Source organism: Nuphar pumila, chromosome 1 (assembly GCF_984573655.1).
Source record: "Nuphar pumila chromosome 1, dmNupPumi1.hap1.1, whole genome shotgun sequence".
Classification (NCBI taxonomy): Eukaryota; Viridiplantae; Streptophyta; class Magnoliopsida; order Nymphaeales; family Nymphaeaceae; genus Nuphar; species Nuphar pumila.
This window is the reverse complement of record NC_143249.1, coordinates 13560098-13584270: the sequence shown is the minus strand read 5'-3', so window position 1 is coordinate 13584270 and position 24173 is coordinate 13560098. Positions and strand designations below refer to the sequence as shown.

Below are 24173 nucleotides of genomic sequence, written 5' to 3'. Positions count from 1 at the left end.
ATTGCATTTGGATCTAATTTTAGATTTACATCCAAAATGTAGAGAAAACTAAGGAGCTTAATTAATTAAACCTGATTTTATTTATTTCCTTGTGTTTTTGTAATGTTTGGTTTTTTTAGTTTTCAGTAGAGGCTTGGGTAATTCTTAGCTTAATTTACAGTACTTCATAGTTTGGTTCTCTTAATTTTTTATTTAAATTATTAATTAGTGTAAATAGTGTAAATCATTTAAATGACCAGCATGTCACTATTTACTCCATATGCATATAAATGACCAACATGTCACAAATTAGAGCAAGCAGGTTTTCAGACCAAGAATGGTGAACCTCCCCTATCATGGTATGTGGTTGAATAAATAAACGATGAAAGGAAATAAAATCATAGGCTTTTTGTTCGGTGAGGAATTGCACGGTCAAAGGCAGAGAGGGCAGGTTTGTTGGTAGGTGGTACCCATTAAGTAAGTGCATGCGCCCACATACACATACATATAGGTAGGGGTGTCAACCGGTCAGGTTTGGTGCGGAAACAAACCCAGACCTGATTTGATATGATGGCACCAGGGTCCAGATCCACTCACCGTAAGAGAAACCATACCTGGATTCTATAAGAATTCCATGAACCGGACCCAGACCAGGACCATACTAGATAAAATAATATTTTTTATCTTTTTTACATTGAAAATTTGTGATCTTAGTCGAAACTTGGGTCAGACCTGGGTCTAATATAAATTTCAAAAACCATACCCGGATGCATATATTAATGGGACCCTTTGGGTCCGACCCAGATTCTAATCGAACCTTCTTGTTTATCACCAGACCCTATAGGATATGGTACGGGTTGGATCTGGGTCAAATGTTTTTTTGTCATTAATCAGAAGAAGCTATGCAGTACCATTAATCCTGTCCTGCGACTGCCTTTCTAACCTGCCAATTATCAATAATATGCGACTCGCACATAATAACAAGGCAACTCATTCCCCTCATCTTTGTGAGGTTACATGAAAAATTGAAAACAAAGAAAGCAAAAAATATAGATCCCGTACTCATTTTTCCCCATTTAGATGTGCTTCTTGGGGTAAGTGTGCATTTTTTTACACATGAAGCGACATATTTTATACAAACATGGGAAAGGACCCGATACAGAATTCAGTTCTTTGGGTCTTAAGATGTTGAGTACCATCATCTCATTGTCAATCCAAGAAAGTTTAGACTCCCAATATCACACTTATGAGCAATGATCACTCTTCCTGTGATACAAAGTCACCAAGCCAATGCAAAAGTGTCAGGAAGTCATCTAGATAGATCAGAAAAGTAACCAAAAAGTGTCCAGTAAAATTTCCCACCCATTGTAGAAAGGGATGCCCGTGTTTGCCTTGCCGCGGTGGTGCCCACAGAAACACATCGTGTGCAGTGCATTTCCGTGGATGCACCCTTGAGCAAGTGCCACCACCGACGGCTGAGTTAAGAAAAACTCGGCAAAATCAATCATACATCACCCATAATATGATCTTCACTACACTCAGTTTCCAGTAAAGTTAAAAAACGGCAGCTCAACTTTCCACGGACACATGCCAGAGTCTAGTTTGAAGAAAACCAAGACACAAGTTCAACAGCTTAGCCAAACCAGGACTAGTAAGAAGCTCCAGTTCTAATATGAGTTTCTGGATGAACTGGACAAGTTGCTCACATGACCAACTTGGGTAGCAGTTTTGAAAAAACACTTTCCCGTAACTGTACTAGATGTGTATATAGAGTTTGTTTCATTACCACTGCGGTATAAAACCATGTCTGCTAACAGCAAACTCAAAGGCTTTCATTTGTTCTCCTCGAGCAAAACCGTTGCGCTCATAAGATGAAATTTCATGGATTTTCTGTTCCACGCATGCCTTGACAAGTTCTTCACCAACACGTTCAGCAGCTTCCTGTAAACGTCAGGCAAGGGGCTTAATACATTACTAGCATGAAACCATGACACTTAATTATGAGCATATGTCTTATCAAAATGAACAATGCAATATATGTTTTAACTTTCAACAAATAGTTCAGGATATGTCATAGACATGTCAACTATAAATGACATAACCTATAATAAGAACAACCGTGCACCAGCAACTGTAAGACTCCTCATGTACTTCTGCAGCTGTTTATGTACCAAATAATGCATCTTTATTGTCAATACGTGAAAATATTCAGGCAAGGCAAGACAAAGGTATCCAAGGCAAAGCAGACATGCATAAGCTACAGGAAGATAGTAGCAAAAGATGAGAGAAAAGAAACCTGTTGGAAAAAGGTATCCAAGGCAAAGCAGACATGCATAAGCTACAGGAAGATAGTAGCAAAAGAAAGGAGAAAAGAAATGTGTTGGAAAACTTAAAGATCAAATCAGAAATGTGTTGCATAGCAGATCACAGTGAATTATCATTTGGAACCAACCAATCATAGATCAATAATTTTAAAAATATAAAGAAAAGTGATAAGAAAGTTCTAGATACAGCATAGACAACCCATACAGAAACATGGGAATGAAAATCAGAAAAAAGGAAAGCAAGTCAATTAAGAGAGCCCTATTCCAACCAAATACAATCCAGATTCAGCATAAAAATACATGGCCAAGAGAAAAGGTTGGCTCAATTTTCTGAATTGAGTGCTTATTAAATATTATTAGTTATTCCACTAAATGGCCAACGATAGCCACCATCTCTATGCACATATCACCAGTTTCCTCTGTATCTCACCTATCTACTACGTATGAGATCTTAACAATTATAATAACTTAAAAAGGTTACTAGCTCAACTGCCTATTCTGGAAGCTACACGAAATCATGAGATTGGCAAAGAATGAATCATCCAGCCAACTCGAGTTTTCCAGCTTAAACATTGTCACAATTAGAGATCGAACAAACAAAAGTTCCAGCCTTAAGAGGGGTCAATCACAAACCACTTTTTCCTGAAATTTGGTGTTCAGTCACCAAAACAGATGAACAGTTGAGCACCAACTTTGAATAGCACTATTCAAATTTTGCTTATTCTGAACTATCCAATGGAACAAAACCATCCACCATCTCAATCACTCACCTTATGTGCCACTGAAATGCTAATCTAAAGTTGCTAAGAACTTTCTAAAAGGTGATTCACTAATAGCCCTTGTTAAAGATATATGCACCAATAATCCCTTTAATATCCGCACTCATGAGAGTTTCTACAGCCTATGGTTCTTCCAGAAGCAGATATTCATCCCATTAGCCAAGGAAAATCACTGCCTTCAAAGACAGCGCTGAGCTTTAACCAAATCATTCTGCAAGATGATCCTCTAGGGGAAGATCTATTCTGTTTTCAAGGAGGTCCCTTTGCCATTTGCTTTGACTTCCAGACTTTTGTTTGGCAATTATAGATATCTCCTATTGCAAATACAACCATCTTTCAAAGAATATGGTAATGCTAAAAAAAAATCTAAGTATCTTTCAAAAAATATGGTAATGCTAAAAAAAATTCTAAGTTATTAATTTGAAGGCCACCCATATTAGCTGGAAGTGCCGCTGGATTTCAATCAGCCATATAAACAACCTCCACTGTAGCACTTTTTAGCAGAAAAAAGAGAGCTACTTCAACAGCTTTCCAAGGGCACATGTGAGGCAAGTAGTGCATTGTCTATCACTGGATTTGTTTGTCAATCTTATTTATGTATATCTTCACTCAAGGAGTAGTCAGACCACCCAATAAACGGTAACATGACTAGATAGCTGATTGATAGATCACCCGATTGACACTGTGTAGAATCTCTTGCTTTTCCATTAAAGGAATCAGAAGTATTTCATCTGAGATGACAAGATAGGACTAGTCAAGTCAGCTAAACTTGTAAACACAATTGCGGCAATAAAAACATAATAAAGAATGTCATCTTTATACTGCAAAGAGGGAAGATAAATGGGAACAAGTTGTGGTTAAAAAGACATTGAATTCAGATGTGGAAACGCGTCCAGGTCAAAGTAATAAAAAAGATAAAATCAGTAAAAATGTGGAGAGAGGGAGAGAGTTGGGGTGCATGATTGACCAAGTGGTTGCTAGGGTCAGGTTACTTGGTTGCAGTATTGAGAACGAAAAATGAGTGGATGCAAACGATGGTGCTGGAGGATAGCTAGCGTCTAGATGCACACTGCCTCTAGCAAGCTCATTAGAATGATCAACAGAGAGAAATTGCATGTGACAGCTATCGCAGAGGGGGTGGACAGCATGCAAAAAGAGGGCAGCAGATAAATTTTGGCCCATTACTATGGTGGCGAAAAATTATAAGAAAAAAGACAGACCTCTTGAGGTTTGACTTTTCTTTCCCCAAAAAATGGGATGTTGGGACAAATACTTTCAGAATATTTTTTTTTCAAGCTTGAGTTGTGCAGGAAAATCATCCAAAAATGACGAGAAATAGTCCAAAGACCTTTTACTCGCACAATCAAATACACCCTTAACATATGTTTTTTTCACTTGTTTCTATTTAAAGTGCTTATTTTGCTTAGCATGATTTATTTTCACCTTACCACAAAGAAAATTGTGTTGCTTCTCATTCTATTTTAGAGCCAGAAGCATAAAAAGTTAAAAACATGAAATTGGAAATAACAAAGTGGAAGCGAGCCGTGTTTGGTGAAGGGTCAGTGCCTCAGCATATTGAAAGAATTAATTCTCTTTTAATAGGAAGAACACCTACATATAGGGCTAGGAAACGAGACGAGCAGCTCTCCATTCGGCTCAGCTTGGCCTGTGAGAAGCTCGGCTTGGCTCGCAAATTGAGATCAGAGAGCCGAGCAATGAGCCAGCTCGTTTAGGTAAATGAGCCAAGCACGAACATGGCAAGCTAGGCTCAGCTAGGCTCGTGTAAGCTCGTTTTACATATTCTATATTTATATACTATAGTTTTTATACATATATTATATACATAAAATGCATATTATATATGTTTTATACATGTACTATGTATAGATTATAATATACATATTTTATATATTATCAAGCTTTAAAAAACAATTTTTTAGGAAACAAGCCAGCTTGTGATCGGCTCGTAAAGCTTGAGCTCAGCTCGGCTCGTGATGAGCTAACGAGCCGAGCCCGAGCAGGGGTGTACACTTAATGTGCCAAGCCCGAACAGCCCACGATCGGCTCGTTTACCAGTCCTACCTACGTAACATGGGTATTTCTACTAGGCCTCATACTCACGTCATGTGTCAACATGGGTACTGGATACCTCTAGGTATGGGCCAACAAGATTGTGGGCTTGACCAAGCCCTTTTTATCCATTTTATAATCCAGTAAACTTACTGTCAACATGTGGGAACAAGTGTCCCAGTTAACTATATATTTTTGACATGTTTTAGATTTTTAGTTCACGATTGACAGAATCATTTTAAGTAGACGTTTTTGCAAGATATAGCTTATTTGTGTGTTTTGTATGTGTATATATGCTCTGTGTGTGTGTGTGTGGGCGCGCACATGCACACATAAACACAGATGCATGCATACATAGTACCTATGGATCTATTTAGAATTTCCCACATTGTGCCAATGTCACACCACGCACTAGCATCCATACCTATGTGACATAAAAGAAGATTAATAGGCATATCGGACTTACAATCCAAAGACTTTCTTTGATCACTTCAAAGTGCCAATGAATATTAGAACTGGAATTGATTATGAAGACAAAATTGCATCAGTTGCTGGGACATATGCAATATGTGATCCAGATCTCTATCACATGCATATGAATATTTATTTCTTCTTAGATGTCCAGAGGAATTTTTTTTGTATAAATCCTTTTATTTAAGCTTCTTCTATGAGTTAAGCGACTAAAAAGAGAACTAAAAAACACAACACCACATCCCCCAGCAGCTCCTTTAGTGGTAGATTTAAGTACAAAATCCCATGTCGATATAATTTCATCCACTATATAACTTTTTCAGCCATGTATGTACTGAAACTAAAAAGAGAGTAAAAGTGGGTGCCTCTTATGAGCATACAAGAACACAATGGCAAGAACACAAAGACCATTTATGGGTCAATACAAAAACACATACACATAAGTCACTTAGGGGCCAAGAACACAAGTAAAAATATAAGATTTTATTAAGAATCAAATGCTTGAGAAAGCATAATTTAGAAGAGGGGATTCAACAAAGGAGGGCTCAAAGAGCCATTGAGAGCACTCACAACGACTCTTTGAGTCAAGGGCATTATAAAGACTATAGTGCCCTTAATAAAAAAGCATAAATACAAACAACAAAAAATGTCAAAAGTGCCCTTAATGAGCACAACTTATTATATAATGTGAAAAGACAAAAAATACCCCTAATAGGTATTACCTATTACAATTTTATATATATATATATACAACTTTAACAATGTATTGTTTCTAGCATCAAATTCCAGAGAATAATGAATTCAGTACCTTAGATAGACAAGTTACAAGAGTATTTTCCACAATGTGTCTAGACAACTGAAGGATCCAATATTTAGTGATGGTGGAATGCAAGGATGAAGCACATTTCTTTTTTATTAGCATGGATGAAGCACATGCAACAAACAATGTGAACATAGTGAACTATAGTTTACATAAAACATTGTTCGGTAGAGTACTTACTGTGGTGCTGCAAGGGCTCTTCTCATGAGTCTCACGGATAGACCTTTGTAAGGTGCTTCCATAAAATAAACACTTCTTATTTTGATCATCGACTAGTAGAGCATATAATTGCTTGCCAGAACAGAAAACAGAAAGCCGTGGCCTCCTAGAAGTGCCATTAAACTTGCAATAACAGCTCACTTATCAGTGACAATATTGTGCCGATCAAGCAGAATAAAATACTGTTTGTAGCCTCAACAAATTACCATTTTATTTAGAAAAAAAATCAAGCACTAGTAAGTTTAACAAGAACAATATAGTGTCACAGTGAGGCAACAACCAAGTATTTGACAATTTTGAGGCATGTCTCCATGTCTTACACAAAGCAGTGAATTAATACGATGAAATCATAATCACAGACATAGGCGATGTTTTGAAAATATTTTGATAATATTGCTGTAAATTCATAAAATGATGTTAAAGGAAAAATCTCACGCCATTTGGAAAATAATAGAAATTTATATATATCGCATTAATATCATGATATTATCAGTTACTTTTACTTTGTTTTACTTATTTTCTATATCTTAAATATATTTCTCTTTTTCCTTTTATATTTTTTCTTATCTCCTTTATTATATGTGTACTTTATTATCTAAACACATTTTTTTACTTATTTAATCTATTTTTATATTTTTAAAATTTGTAAGCATCAAGATTTTCCCAATGTTATCCCAAGATTTATCAACTAAACCTACATTATCGTGAGAAATCGCGTTGCTGAGATATAGCCGAGACCCATATTAGTGAGACTGCAACTCGAAATTCCAAACCTTCTGAAGAGCAAAAGCTTTCCAAATCTATCCATCATGTACATCATGGGAAACATTCCAAGTTCTATCAACAACATGATCTCAAGAAAGAACACACTTGTTAGTTTTTGATTCACTCGTAAGAGCTGAGAGACAGGGAAAGAGAGGGAGAGAGAGAGCAGAAATTAAAAAACCGATAACCCTTAATCACTCAGGGTCGGCTGCTATCTCATCTCATTTATAATAACATACAAATATAAGACTAGGGTACAAAAGTACCCTTATTACAAATAGGAAAATTACACAATGCCATTAATGACACGTTACGGGTCTGGATTTCCAGACCCGTGACCCGTAACTGAAGAATACACTTATTTTCACCCTCCCTCAAGTTGTGCATGATCTTGGACCATGAACAACTTGCCTTTTAACATCCAAAATCTGTCTTTCGTCAATCCTTTTGTAAATATATCCGCCACCTGATCTGTGGTTCGTATAAATTCAGGCTCAATCTCTTTCTCTTCTACTTTTTGTCTCACAAAATGCTGATCTATTTCAATATGTTTGGCACGACTGTGATTGATTGGATTAAAAGACATACTAATGGCACTCTGGTTGTCACACAAAAGAAGTGATCGAGAGATCGATTCCCCTACTTCTGTCAGTAAATGTCTAATCCAAGTAGCTTCAGCAGTGGCGGCTGCCATTGACCTATATTCAGCCTCTGTACTGGATCTGGCAACAGCCTTTTGTTTCTTACTACTCCAAGAAACTAAATTCATCCCCACAAACACGCAATAGCCGGATACTGATCTGCGTTCATCTGAATCTCCTGCCCAGTCCGCATCAAAATAAACAGTGATCTCATGTGCATTTTGCCCATTTGTCTTTCGCTGATATATGAGGCCATCTCCAACAGTTCCCTTGAGGTATCGAAGTATCCGTTTAACTGCTTCCATATGCCCTTCACATGGTGCATGCATAAATTGAGAAGCTTGATTCACCGAGTAGACTATATCTGGACGAGTAAAGGTGAGATATTGTAACATACCTACTATGCTACGATACTGTGTGGGATTATCAAAAGGATCCCCATCTTGAGAACTAAGCCTTTGATGAAGGACACTAGGAGTTCCCAAAGGCTTGCAGTCTTTCATACCGGCTTTATTTAGAATATCAATGGTATACTTATGTTGAGTGAGAGTCATCTTGTCAGAAGTACTGTCGACTTCAACTCCAAGAAAGTATCGCAGCTTGCCAAGGTCCTTCATTTTGAACCTTTGATTCAAGAGATGTTTCACTTCTTTAATGTGCTCATTGGAACTGCCAGTGATGATGATATCATCTACATATATCAATAACAGAGTAGTTGTGTCTTGGTTCTTAAAAATAAATAAAGAATGGTCAAGAAGAGATTTCTTAAAACCATATTTTTGAATTTCAACAGAGAAACTGTCGAACCAAGATCGGGATGCCTGCTTCAATCCATATATCGCCCTTTTTAGTCTGCATACATATTTTGTAGGATCGCCTTCTGCGTAGCCAGTGGGTTGTTCCATGTATACTTCTTCTCTCAAATTTCCATGAAGAAAGGCATTCTTCACATCAAGTTGGCTAATAGTCCATTGATGTTCAATAGCTAAAGAAAGTATAATCCTGATTGTTCCCATCTTCACCACTGGACTAAAAGTTTCATCATAATCTTGTCCTTGCTCTTGTGTAAATCCTTTGGCTACAAGTCTCGCCTTGTAGCGCTTTATAGACCCATCTGGTTTATACTTTATTTTGTACACCCATTTCGAACCAACAACATTTTTGTCAAGTGGTCTTGATACGACATCCCACGTACTACATTCATGTAGAGCTTCTATCTCCTCATTCATGGCTTCAATCCATCTTCTGAAATTTGATGCTTGAGAGAACGTTGTGGGTTCATCTTCTTTATTCAAGGCTGTTAGAAAGAGTTGAAAGTCTAATGAGAAATTTTCATAACTGACCCATCTTTCAATTGGATGACGAGTACGTGTCGATCTTCTATTATCAGCGATGTTGGGTGTAGAAGATCTGTCTGTTTCTGAATTAACCATGGTGGGCAGCTCTCTTTCTCTGCGAGCATAGACAAGACCTTTATACCTTTGTGAATTTGAAGTTGGGTCTGTATTTTCATGAGCAACCATTTCATCAGCAGACATAGATTCCTCATTCTTTTGAGTACAGTTCGAGCAAACCTCACTAGTTCCGAAAAGAAATTCATAATTCAACCAAGGATGATAAGCCTCAACTTCAGGTTGTGATTCTGAAGAACTAGTACATCGACAATCAAAATTCAATTCATCGAAGATGACATTTCGCGATATTTTGATGCGCTTGCTCACCGGATCATAACACCTGTACCCTTTATAGTCATCGGCATAACCTACAAACCTGCACTTCAGGGCCTTGTCCTGAAACTTATGTCTCATTGAACTATCAACATGAACGTAACATAGCAACCAAACACATGCAAATCATGATAGTTGGGATGTACACCAAAAAGACACAAGTAAGGAGACTTGTTTTCCAAAATAGTCATGGGTAAACGATTTATAACATGAACTGCAGAATGAAAAGCCTCTGTCCATAAAGTGATCGGGAGACTGCTGTCATGCATCATGCTCATCGCACTCTCAACAATATGGTGATGCTTTCTTTCAGCAATCCCATTCTGCTGAGGTGTGTGTGGGCAAGACACCTTTTTCCTTATCCCGTTACTTTGGAGAAAGTTAGTAAAGTCAATGGATGAAAATTCACCTCCTCCGTCACATTGGAAACTAAGGATGTTTTCAGAAAATTGGTTTTTGACAAAGGAATGGAAGTTTCGGAACAACTTGAAGGTCTCAGATTTGTGTTTCATGAAAAATATCCAAGAATAACGAGAATAACTGTCAACAAACAAAAGATAATATCTAGTTCCAGATATGGAAGCAACTGGAGAAGGTCCCCAAACATCGGAACAAATAGTCTCAAAAGGTCTTGAAGCTCTTTTATTGATAGAATGAAATGGTAAAACATGACTCACATAAGAGACAACTAGGACATTTGTTGTCATCGACATTTATTCTTAAACTTGACTTAGGAATAAGGTTATTTGAAACAAGCTTTTCAATTAAACTACTACTGCAATGACCTAGACGACCATGCCAAAGATTTGGCTTATTGATTTCAGAGACACTGAAGACACAAGTGGAATTTTGAGAGGGCAACGATGATTGGAGCTTCAAGTTTGGGTCTGCAGAGCGAATATGTGCTGAAGGATCTTCTTGAAAAACATACATATTGCCTTGCCGTTTTCCTCTAGCGAACGTCTCCTTCGTGCAGAGATCCTTGACAAGAACAGAAAAGGGAGTAAATTCAATTGAGGCTTTGATATCATCAACAAGTTTAGAAACTGAAACGATGTTTTTCTTGATTTCAGGAACATAAAGAACCTTTGAAAGATTGATAGAAGATTCAGACAGCGGTATAATGGAGTTTCCAATATGAGAGACAGAGTGGTGTGATCCATCTCCAGTAACTATACTGCTTTTACCAATGTAAGGAACAAGTTTTAGGAGCTTACCTGCATCACCAGTAACGTGAGTCGCCGCGCCAGAGTCCACATACCAAGTACCTTGCTCATTTTGTTTCAGATTCAATTCTGCTAAAGCTGACAACAATAATTCCTTTACTTCTCCATTAGTCCTTGTACTGTCTGTGCTTCTTTTTGCTTCAGTTTGGGTTGATTTTCCTTTATTTAAAGGATTGAACCAACAGTTAGCTTTGATATGCCCCCTTTTATTACACAAAAAGCATGTAGGGATTGGCCTCTGTCTTTGTGAGTTGGTATATGTGTTGGGTGTGGGGAATAATCCACGACCTCCTTGACCATTTCTCCCTTGTCCTCCTTTTCCCTTGATATCATAGCTTCCTCGTCCTCGTGCATAAGTAACCCCTGTAGCAAGAACTTCATGTGCCCCAATATGCATAGATGATTCTTCAGAAAACCCCTTTAGGTTCATCTCATATTGTAACAATTTTGCACGCAGATCTTCAAAATTGGGGAGCTCAGGTAAACATAACAATGAAGTAACAATCATATGATAGTCGTGTCCCAATCCACTGAGAGTTTGTTGTACCAAATCTTTATCAGTAACTGTACTTCCAACAACTGCAAGTTGATCTGTGATAACCTTCATTTTGTTCAAGTATTCCATGATGGTCATGGAATCCTTTCTTAACATTTGAAATTCTCTTTTAAGAAACATAATCCTGGCCTGAGAAACCTGTGAGTATGTCTGAACAAGTCTGTTCCAAAGTTGCATGGCAGTACAGTCATCTGGAATTGCTACAAGTACCTCTTGTGACAGTGTAGATGTGATATAAGCAACAAGCGCTTGGTTTCTTTTCATCCAAACCACAAATTCAGGATTTCTAACATATACTGTAGTAGGTTCCCCTTTATTGTCCCTTTCTTCATGTGATATGAATTCAGAAGGAACTGGAATAGATCCATCCAGGTGTCCAGAAAGATCCTGACTCCTAATAAAAGGTATGATTTGTCTCTTCCAAGTCAAGAAGTTACCATTGTTTAATTTTTCAGACACGAGTTGACTGAGGAAGCTTGAAGAAAGAACTGACTGATTAGAAAATGAATCCATGGTTTACAGTATTAAGGATGAATTTAGCACAATCTGTCTACCGTTTCTGTAACTCTTTTTTTTTTTTGAGCAGAAACTAATTCTAATTCAGATCAATGGCCGACGACAGTGGCTGAATTTGAAGCAAAAATTAAATATTTGTCAGATTTCTGACTTTCAAAAGTGATTGAATATTGACTATGAAAGTCGTGAATATGAATTCACGACTGTGAAATGAAAAGCAGTATAGTTAACTGGCAAGGTGTATGAGGGCAACTAGCAAAGTGTATGAAGGACATAATGAAGTGCAGTTGTGTCAAAACAAAAGCCGATTGCGTGATTAGGTCACGCAGTGATCAAAATCAACTAGCAAAGTGTATGAAGGATCTGAAAAAAAAAACAGAATGAAGGGATATTAAAATGTATGTAAGAGATATCTAACTCTGTAACTCAGACAAGAAGGAGAGGAAATGATCAGATCTGATTAACGTCAGATCTGATCATTATTTGGAGATGGAAATAAATACGAGATGAAAGAAAGTGCAGACAAGATTAGGGAAAGACAAAGATATTTCTCTGAATATCTTCAGGTCTGATTGAACTTGGGTAAACCAGAAAATAGGAGCAGACGAGATTTGGGAAAAACAAAAGTACTTTCTTGACTTGGGAGAAAGAGAAAATATCGAGGAGAAAGGGATCTTTAAGACGTACCTTTTGGATCGATTCCAGCTTCACCTGTAACGTGGCTCTGATACCATGTTAGTTTTTGATTCACTCGTAAGAGCTGAGAGACAGGGAAAGAGAGGGAGAGAGAGAGAGAGCAGAAATTAAAAAACCGATAACCCTTAATCACTCAGGGTCGGCTGCTATCTCATCTCATTTATAATAACATACAAATATAAGACTAGGGTACAAAAGTACCCTTATTACAAATAGGAAAATTACACAGTGCCATTAATGACACGTTACGGGTCTGGATTTCCAGACCCGTGACCCGTAACTGAAGAATACACTTCTTTTCATGACATTACAAGTATGAAGTACAAGAACAGATGCAAAGATTCTGGAATCAACAAAATCATATGTACTTTGCAGAGATGAATGAACTGATTTCAGGATAAGCAATGGACCAAATCATGCAGTAACAGCCAAGTGGAGGCGACAGCTGAAAAATGATTTTGGTTTACCCCTTCTGCCCACTTGCAAAACGGGGAATATGGAGAAAAAAAACTTGTTTGGAGTAAGAGCAAACTCTCATGAATCATAGCCAAATCTAGGCGTGCATGAGAGCAGGTGGTGGGATTTGTATATCTTTTGGTAAAGTGTCATAAAGCTTGGCTGATCATTACCAAAACTATGACAAATCCACAAACCAAAATTGCTAAAAAAGTCCATCTTTAAAACAATCAGAAAGCCCATGCATGAATAATTAGTCAGTAAATGGTCTTCCATAGAAGTCACATCGGCATACTACAAATTCAGCATTCCTTCTTCTCTCAAAATAACAATACCAAGAATCATTAACTGGGAACCATTTCCCTTTTTTCTTTCTGTCCATGTGTGTGCTAGTGTGGGGTTGCATGCAGTGGCGGAGGCACATGGGGGGGCAGGGTGGGCACGTGCCCACCCTGACCTGGGAAACCCCCCTTAGGGGTTATCGGGTCAGGGTGGGCACCACCTGGGTGTTAAAATACATTGTGTAAATATATATATATATATATATATATATATATATATATATATATCAGGGGTATTTTGGTCTTTATGTATATGCAGTCCAATAGAGGCGGTATTATACCCTTTATTTTATTTTGTCTTTTTGTTTTTTTTTGTTTCTTGTTTTTTATTTTAAACTTTTGTTGACTGTTGGGAAGCAGTTCAACTAGTCATTGGACTGCTTCCAACGGTCATATTTCTGACCGTTGGAGGCAGTCCAAGACTGCTTCCCTTTTTCACTCCTTTGTGTTGTGTATTGCTCTATAAATAGAGCCCATTTGTAGCAAGTTAAAAACATGCTTTTTACCATATGAGTTGTGAATATAAAAGAACTCTTATTTCTATTGTGTTCTTGTGAGATTTATTCATTTTGTGAGATTGTATTCGGTCTATTAGAAGCCATATTGTGATCGTGCACTTGTGTAACCCTTTGTTGGCATTGTGATTGTGCACTTCTTGTTTCATTACATGGTATCAGAGCCTTGGGCTCTTATAGTATTGAAAATTGTCTTAAGTATGCTCGCTTTGTAGTAGTGGTCTTTTTCAAATTTTATTCTTCAACATGGGTGAAAGAGTATGCTTCCGTCATCTCCTACAAGCTCAACGAAAACAACTACTTGACGTGGGCTACCGCAATGGAAAACCATATCAAGGAGAAAAGGCTTTGCGGTTTCGTTAGTGGAACCACTAATGAACCTCAACTAAAGCTAACGAGAAGAGAAGGAGATCAAGTCAAAGTCCTCACCGAAGAAAAAAATGAGAAGGCCTGGCAAGAATATCAAGAAAAAATAAAAAATTGGGAGGCCAATAATGCTCAAATACTCTCATGATTTATGAATACCATAGAGTTCAAGATTGCAAATAACATCATCAAGTTCAAAAAGGCTTGTGATGCATGGATCTTCTTAAAGAGCACATTTATCCAAAGATATGAAGACACTATATTATCTTAAAGATAAGGTACGTACTATCAAACAAGGAGATAAGAGCATAAGAGATTATTATGGTTTCTTATCCCCTATTTGGGATGGGTTGGCCATGTTGGAACCAAAATGGGAAAATCTGGCTTTTGAAATGAGAAAACAACAAGTTGAAAGAGAATCTTTTCTCTTTCTTATATGGTCTTCGACCAAAATTTTAGCAAGTTCGGTCATCTTTACTTCATAGGACCTCCGCTCCCTCTATAAGTGATGCTCTTGCCCAAATATGTCAAGAATAAACTACACTTCGAATGCACAAGTCTAGTGACGAGGTGCTTGCCGTATCAAGACCCAGAAGTTTTGTAAAAAACTATAAACCTCCCCATTTTAAAAAAAAATATAACGGAGAACGACATAATGAAGAAGGATATAAAGGATGATATAGGGGAAGAAAGATTATTTCACCATTGTAAAGAACCGAGACACATAAGACCAGATTGTCCCAAACACAAAAAAGTGGCCATGGTAAGTGAAGAGTCTCAAAAGTCAAAGAAAGGGAGCAACTTCAAAGATTTATCAATTGCTCAAATTCTGTAGGTCGTTTCTCAAATACTTAAAGCCACTTCATCTACATCCGATGTCGCCATCTCTTCCTCTTCTCCTCCAGGTAAGTCCTTTTGGATTTTGGATTCGGGAGCATCTTTTCACATGACTCATCTTGGTTTTTAGAGATATTTTCTACGTATTAAAGTAGCATATTCACCAAGAGGATACATTTTGTCTCAAATAAAGTTTGCAGTTGATATTGTTGCGTGATCGGGAATCACAAACACAAAATATACTGACACTCCTAAAGTAATAAATGCTAAAATGAGAGTTGAAGACGGAGTTTTACTAGATGATTTGACTCCTTATCGGCAACTTATCGGGTAACTAATGTACTTATCCATTAACTAGACCAGATATTGCGCATACAGTTCATATTACAAGTCAGTTTCAACATGCGTCCACATTTGTTCATATTAGTGTTATTCGATACATCAAGAAGATTATCTCTAAAGGGCTATTTTTATCCGCTTCATCATATTTAAATCTTATTACTTATATTGATTCTGACAGAGGAGGAGATCCTAATAACCGACACTCAACTATATGTTTTTTGTGTGTTTTTAGGTGATTCTCTGATTTCTTGGAGATGCAAAAAAAATTAGAAAGTGTCTTTATCCTCCACGGAAGCTGAATATAGAGCGATGGCTACAACAACAACCAAGGTTGTGTGGATGAGATCTTTACTCTCAGACGTGGGTGTTGATATTTCAGAATCTTCAAAGTTATGTTGCAACAGCAAAAGTGCCATATATATCGTCAACAACCATACATTTCATGAAAGAATAAAAACATATCGAGATGGGTTGACACTATATTCGAGATGAATACTTGAAGGGGACGATTACTTTACCATATGTTTAGTTTGAGTTTCAGATTGCAGACTTCTTCACCAAAGCTCTTCCTTTACCTCATTTTTGTTTATTCTTAACAAACTTTCGAAGATCTCATCGTAAGTTTGAGGGGGAGTGTTAAAATACATTGTGTGTGTGTGTATATATATATATATATTGTATATATATATATTGTATATATTGTATATATATATATTGTATAAATATATGTATATCAAGGGTATTTTGATGTTTATGCATATACAATCTAGTAGAGGTTATATTATGCCCTTTATTTTCTTTTTTGTCTTTTTGTTTGTCTTTTGTTTTTTGCTTTTTCTTTTAAACTCGTGTTGTGTGTATTGCTCTAGAAATAGAGCCCATTTGTAAAGAGTTAAAAACATGCTTTTTAGCATATGAGTTGTCAATATAAAAAGACTCTTATTTCTATTGTGTTCTTGTGAGATTGTATTCGGTCCATTAGAGGCCATATTGTGATCATGCATTTGTGTAGCCCTTTGTTGGCATTGTGATTGTGCACTTCTTGTTTCATTACACTGGGCCCAACCCACCGAAAAGCACCTCTCTCTCTCTCTCTCTCTCTCTCTCTCTCTCTCTCTCTCTCTCTCTCTCTCTCTCTCTCAACCCTTGTGAGTCCAACTCTTCGATCGTCCAACGAATATCTCCCCCCCATCCGGGGGATATTTCTAGCGTGGCGGTGCAACCCTTCAAGGTGGCGGCCTCTCTCTCTCTCTCTCTCTCTCTCTCTCTCTCTCTCTCTCTCAAATGTGCAGTCTAAGTCCATCGTTCGGCAGGCTCTTCGACGGGCACAAGGCAGTGAGCATTCCATTTTCATCTTCTTCTTGTACCTTTTTTAGGGTTTAGGACTTTAGGATTTTTTTTTCAATTAGCAATTAGGTTTTTTATTTTGTTTTTGCAAACAAGATGAATGCAACATTAGTTTTTGTGTTTTTATTTTCAATCAACATTAAATATGATTGATGATTCCACCTACTTAATTTTAGTTAGAAACTTAAAATTTTAGTGTTTTTTAGTTAGCATATACATATGTGAATGATGTTTGTTAAGGATTTAGATTTTTTATTTAGTTTTTATTTTTTAAATAGCATAAACCATGAATATTTCATTAGGTTTCTGGGTTTTTTGTGTTTTTCTTAAATCAACATTTAGGTATTTTTGTGTTTTATCATTTCAATCAACATTAAACTTTATCTCATGCTAGATATTTTAAGGTTATTTTTCAATTAGTATATATATGAATGATGTTTGTTTTTTTATTTTTTAAATAGCATGAACCATGAATGTTTCATTAGGTTTTAGGGTTTTTTGTGTTTTTTCATGCCAATCAACATTAAATTTGATTCCACATGCTTGATTTTAGTTATAAACTTAGAATTTTAAGGTTTTTTAATTATTATATATATGAATGATGTTTGTTAGGTTTTATATTTAGTTTTTTTAATAGCATGAATATTTAATTAGGTTTTAGATTTTTTTGTTTTTTTTATAATTAGCATTTAGGTGTTTGATTTTGGTTTTTTAAATGAGGTGAATATTTAATTAGGTATTTTAGTATTTTTATTTTTATTCAACATTACGCATGATTTTTACATGCTTAATTTTAGATAGAAACTTAGAAATTTAGGTTTTTTTTAATGAGCATATATATGTGAATGACATTTGTTTAGGATTTAGGTTTTTTATTTAGTTTTTATTTTTTAAATAGCATGAATCATGAATATTTCATTAGGTTTTGGGGGTTTTATGTTTTTTTCAATTAGCATTTAGGTATTTATGTATTTTTCTTTTCAATCATCATTGAACTTGATTCCACATGCTTGATTTTAGTTATAAACTTAGAATTTTAGGGGTTTAGTTTTTATTTTAATTATTATATAAATAAATGATGTTTGTTAGAATCTAGATTCCTGTCTCCAGCACTGGTTGTATGCATCCGTGCTCATGAATTCAAGAGAATTTGCAATGTTGCGTTCCACAAAAGAGTAGAAGAGCGATATGCTTACCTTACTTTGCAACCTCCGGTTCCTAACTTTTGCACTCTCCTTTCGGGCTCTCTCTCTAGATTCAATGTGAAGTGGTTGCCAAGAAATTTCTGCACAGTAACATGAACATCTCAAAGGGAAAAAGGAAAAGAAAATCATAAACCAAAAAACTTAGATAACCAAGGACACAATTCAAAACCAAAAGGGCTAGGAAGAAGTTGTATAACCATGACCATAAATAGCAAAGTGAGATCAAACAAGCATTACTCGGTTGCAGATTAATGCTGCCAAATAATGAGAAGGCAGAGGCATTTCCAGAGAGTAAAACAGAAGCACTGACAAGGGCAGAACAAGGAAATGGAGATGCAAGAGCGACCATCCTCAGGAACCACGATGTTGTTGCTGCTTCAACTTTGTTCTAACTCATGTCCTGCATCAATCAAAGAAAAATAAGGCATCTCATTCCATCCCAACTCCTAATTAATCTTTCCAGTTCTATTTTTTTTCTTCATCTTCTCTCCCTGGTGAGCGAAACCCAGCTGATTGACCCTGAGCATGAATATATGCACATTACTGCCCCTCCCCCGCTCTTGCCCTCCAATGCACTCTTTATCCATACAACACCTGCAAATGAACACACCCCAAGGGTTCAAAGCTAAAACTTGCACAAGGAAAAGGCTTGGAGAATCCCAAGCTCCCATTCTTGTTCTGTAAGAATCAAGAGGGGTGTCGGCAACAACTCCACATTTTTCTTCTATTTTGTCTGCATTTCATGATTATGGCCGTTATTCCTCTTTCTCTTATAGTAAGAACACCGGAAACACAGAGTCTAGTTGAAGAGAGGACTTTGAAACTTGACCCATCACCATCCCTCCTCCCTGCTTAAAGCCTACGTGGTTGAAGCAGCAGCAAAAAGAATGGGGCAAAGAAGGGAGAAATCATTGATGGGAATATTCCTGTAAAACCTTGATATGTCAAATGATGTTCAATTTAGATCTGGCTTTAGGGTGAATATTTTGCAAACTTGAAACTTTCCTACTGAGCAAATTGGTGGATAAGGTATGCCATTAGTGCCACTTACGATAAAGAAGCAAGTCCTGTTTCTGAAACAAGAGAGGAATAAGGTTTCATCTAAGGGTGTGTTTAGATTATACATTGAAAAACTTAGTTTTTGCTGTTTTGACGATATACAGTTAATCTGTAGGTGACTTAGTTATCTAAAATTGTTGTTTAGAAGACAATTAACATAGTTTTATTAAATTTTCACCAAAATAGTCTATATCATTTACTTTTTAAGTAAGCATGATGTTATTCTAAATTTGATATATTTTCTCTTTTAATCTCTCTTTCATGCACACATGTTGAACCAACTCTCTCTCTCTCTCTCTCTCTCTCTCTCTCTCTCTCTCTCTCTCTCTCTCTCTCTCTCTCTCTATATATATATATATATATATATATATATATATATATATATATGGGGGTGTTAATGTTTGGTCATGTCGACCAGACCAACCAAATGAGGTAGAAATCACAAGCACGGACCGTATCAACCCAATTGGAGATGGAATGAGCATGATCCAAACGCTAGGAACCAGCTCTTGGATCATGTTTTTTCAATGCAAAAATATGATTTTATGAGCTGAGAAAATATCTCACACTGTAGGCCATTGAATTTTCAAGGCTCATAAATCATGCCTACATGTAAATTGGACTATTCGAGAGTCAATTCCTACTAACCAAACCATGGAGATCACATCTGTAAGGTCAATTTTATGAAACAGCCAAAAAAAACAAGGAAACTCATTTGTATATAATGGTGACCTCACCAAATCATCATCATCATGCCTTATCCCAACTACATGGGGTCAACTTTACAAGTCCTATTTCTCCATTCCTATCTATCTAGAGCTAAAACTTTAGTCACTTTACAATCTTTCATGTCACCTCTAACTGCCTCCTTCCAAGTCTTCAGTGGTCTTCCTCTTTTCCATGTTCCTTCTACTTGTACCATGTCAACCTTTCTCACAGGCGTCGTGAGAGGTCTTAGCATAACATGTTCAATATCTTAGACAACATTCACTTATTTTATCTTTTATTGGTCCGACTCCAAGGCGCATTATAATATATTCATTTCTAATTGTATCCTTTCTTGTAACCCCACACATCCATCTTAGCATACACATCTTTGCAACATGCACTTTGTCATCTTGTAGTTTTTTAGTTGCCTAACATTCTGCTCCATATAATAGTGTTAGTCTTATAGCAGTCTTGTAGAAATGTCCTTTTGGTCGTAGAGGTACTATTTTATCAAATAACACGCCACTAGCCTGTCTCCACCTAACCCAACCGGCATTGACCCTATTAGTGATATCTTATTTAAATCCCTATTATGTTGTAATATAGACCCTAAATACCAAAACTTATGGTATTGTTGAACAAACATATCTTGTATTCTTACGACATTGCTCTCACTAGCTTCTGTACTAAACTTGCACGCTATTCAGTTTTTGTTCTACTAATTTATAGACCATTTTTCTCATGTATGCTCATCCAAAGTTCAAGCTATTTCTATATATTGTTTCTATCTTGACTAATCAGTACTATATCATCTGCAAAGAGCATACACCAAAGGGACTTCTGCTTGGATACAAGACGTCATTTCATCCATAACTAGAACAAAAAGGCAAGGGCTTAAAGCAAACCCTTGATATAACCCAACCCTAATTGGGAACAACCTTGTCTCACCACATGTAGTTTTAACCGTCGTAACCACCCCTGCATACATATCTTGAATTATTTTAATATATCTATAAGGGATTTGCTTATTCCTTAAGACATACCAAATCAAGTTCCCCGGAACTCTGTCATACGCTTTCTCAAAATCTATGAAAACCATATGCAAATTTCTACCATTCTTTCTGAATCTTTCCATAAAATGTCTTAACAAGAAAATAACTTTTATTGTAACGCCCCCAAAATCCAGGACTTGTAACTTTTTATGAAAAGTTTGAAAGATTTATAATCATTCATTTGTCAGAGTTTTAGAATAGTAATTCAGCGAAAGCCGAGTCTTTTGCCCGAAATAGCCATGAATGGCCTGTCCATCAGAGTTTTTATATCATTCATCCTCTCTTTTGATGAACCGTGGTGAACGGGCACGACGAGGGTTTTTTAACCGCCGCCCCATTCTACATTATCTAGTCTATTAGACTTACTCGAGCATCTTTCTTGTGAATGTGCATAGTCACCATTTTATGATTTCAACAATGTGCCATTACACGCTTCGAGGTTACCACATACCTCTCATCCTACTCATCGTAGTACAGAATATACCTGTTCAAAAGTACAACCACGATGAGAGGGGTCAGGATTTCTCCAAAGAAATCCCCACAACATTGTTTTGTAAAAATACATGATGTAATCATTCAAGTTTAAATTTGACATGTACGTTATTTGTACCTTTCGAGGTTGCCACAACCTCATTATCCGATCATCGTAACACCAACGTGACGTACATGTCCAAAGGTACGGCCATACCTGTCAAAAAAGTACTACGATAAAAGGGTAACGGTTTCTCAAAAAAAAAACCAACATTTATCTTTCATAAAAGAAGTGATACAATAATTACTCAGTTTGACAAGATCAAATCTTTTAAATTATATTAACAGCAATGGCATATTGCGTGATACAAGATCGCTTTGTATCTCTCATCCGATCATCGTAGTACTACCATGTCGTGCATGTCTACAAGTACGTTATGACGAAAGGGGTATAAGTTTCCCAACAGAAACTCCAACGCAAAAATTACGCTAAGATTCAATGCAAATAAAAAAATGCTCAGATGTCGTATTCTCTCTTTTGGAGTGACAATACAATATTGCATGCAGGTGATCGCTACGGATCTTGTCAATTTGGGAGACTTGATTGTTATATCGCAGCTCCCAAAACCTTCAAGCTTGCTTTGCAAGACTGCGCACTCGATAAGTTGTAACCCTTTTCAGAGTTCTTGAGTTATATCAAAATATCAAATTATAGATGTAACACATTCTTTTTTAAAATGCCAACTTGAGAAAACTTAATTGCACTTTTGCAACCTGCGAGACTTTCAATCTTTGCTTTTGCAAAATGGTGCATTTGAAAACTGGATTCGCATAAGGAATCCTTTTAAAAAAAAATTGTTGCGCACAAGCGCAACTCGCATCCTTTGAAGATGAGTGAAAACAGGATATATAAAAGGCTACATTTACTTGTATACCACAACAGTGAGCATGTGCACATTATAGTGTGATAGCAAAGTACTAATCAATACTCGATGTGGGAAATCGCACATTAAGCGAAAAATGCATAAGCAAAATACATGAGCTACGAAACCGTACCTCAACCAAAAAGATGGGCAAGCAAGTAAATGTGTAAGCAACGCACGAGGTACGAAACCATACCTCGGCCAAATATTTGAGCAAGTAAATGTGAAAATAATACACGATTGACAAAACCGTACCTCAACCAATAAGCGTGCAAGCAAGTAAATACGCAATGCAGATAAGTAATGGAAAAATAAAGTAAATCTAGGCATATCTAGCATGGCCATTTAAATTGTTTTAACTTAATTTGGTTAATCTACTGCTCTTTCTGTGCAACTTTCCCTTACCTTGGGGAGTTGCGGTACCGTGTACACCGGCGAGCGTAAGTGAGGATGGGCTCGGGCCATAAGGCACAAGCGTACTCCGTTGCACGATCTGCAAAGGTACATCACATTAGTACATTAAAAAGAAATAAGCAAGAAGGGGCAGGGCAGGGGACGCACCCCTGCCGACTGCTGCCAAAAATAGAGGCAGGGGCAGGGTTCTGCCCGCAGGCTGCCCCCAGGACCGAAGCATGAGGAGGGCGCAGCAACACACTCCCTCGCAGAGAAGGCATGAGAAGCAGGGGATCGGCCATTGCTTATGGATCAATCGAAAAGAGGGCAGGGGCAAGAGGGGCCTTGCCCCAGCCAGCGGGACCAAGATGATGGCAGGGGCTTCATGCCTCTGCCTGCAGGTGACAGACGGTCTGGCAGGGGTGGGTTCGGCAACCTGGCCGAGCCCGGCCCGAGCCAGCAGAGCCCGGGTCTGGCAGGGGTGGGCTCGGCAACCCGGCCGAGCCCAGCCCGAGCTCGACCCTTCCAAACGGGGGGAAATAAAAGGGAGGCAGGAGGGGCAATGCTCTCCGGTCGGTACCAAAAGAGAGGGAAAACAGGGAGGGGGGCGAGCCCCTCCCTTGTCAAACGAGAAGAGAGAGAAAGCAAGGGGTGGGCTTGCCTGAGCCCGACCCATAGCAAGCGAGGGGGAGGGCAGCGGCGCCCTCCCTTCTGCCGCACACAGTCGGAGAAGGAGAAGACGAAGAAGTCGAAGAAGATGAAGAAGAAGAAGAAGACACGCAGAGGGGGGAGGGGTTACCTGAGGGGAGTCGCCGGCGTCAGGCGGAACGAGGAAGGAGAGGGAAACGAGCGAAGGAGGAGGGAGCAGGGGGGGTGGCGTCGGCGATGCTGCCGGAGAGGGAGGCGGTTGGGTGCCCGGCTAACCGAAACGGAAGAGAGGGAGATGGCATCAGAGACAGGACGTCGGGAGGTGCCCCAGCTAGGGTCGCCGGCGGCGGTAGGTGGCCGGACGAGGGCTGGGGTCGAGCGAGGCCACCGGCGTCTGGTGAGGGTGCCGACGTGGGGGGGGGGCGCTCCGAAAAGGGGGACGACAGCTGGGCTGCCGGCGGCAGGTGGCCGGAGCTCGGATGGGGGGGAAGAGGCGGCGAAGAGGGACGAGGGCAAGCGGCTGAGGGTTAGGGTTCTTCTTGGGGGGAGACGGTGCAGGAGACACGGGGATGGAAGAGGGCGACAGGTGGGAGAGGGGGGTCTGACGCTTGCGCCCCCCCTGCGTAGCCTAAAAAGCAGGGCGGTGGGGGCGGTGCCCTGACCCCGATTCCTGTTTTGGATCTGGGTCGGGTCTGGATTCGGAATCGACTCGAGTCCTATA

The 24173-nt window shown here is 38.2% G+C and overlaps 1 protein-coding gene across 1 annotated transcript; it reads right to left on the bottom strand.

The window, feature by feature from the left end:
• Positions 1-1018: 1018 nt before the first annotated feature.
• On the bottom strand, positions 1019-23932 carry LOC149848028 (large ribosomal subunit protein uL18c-like). The gene is made up of 5 exons (XM_090014333.1): positions 23604-23932; positions 22817-22904; positions 6624-6785; positions 1766-1920; positions 1019-1245 (listed from the first exon to the last, which is right to left on the bottom strand). The coding sequence occupies exons 2-5, from the start codon at positions 22874-22876 to the stop codon at positions 1224-1226; spliced, it is 399 nt and encodes a 132-aa protein (XP_089870459.1). The 5' UTR covers positions 22877-22904; positions 23604-23932; the 3' UTR covers positions 1019-1223.
• Between the last annotated feature and the right edge of the window lie 241 nt (positions 23933-24173).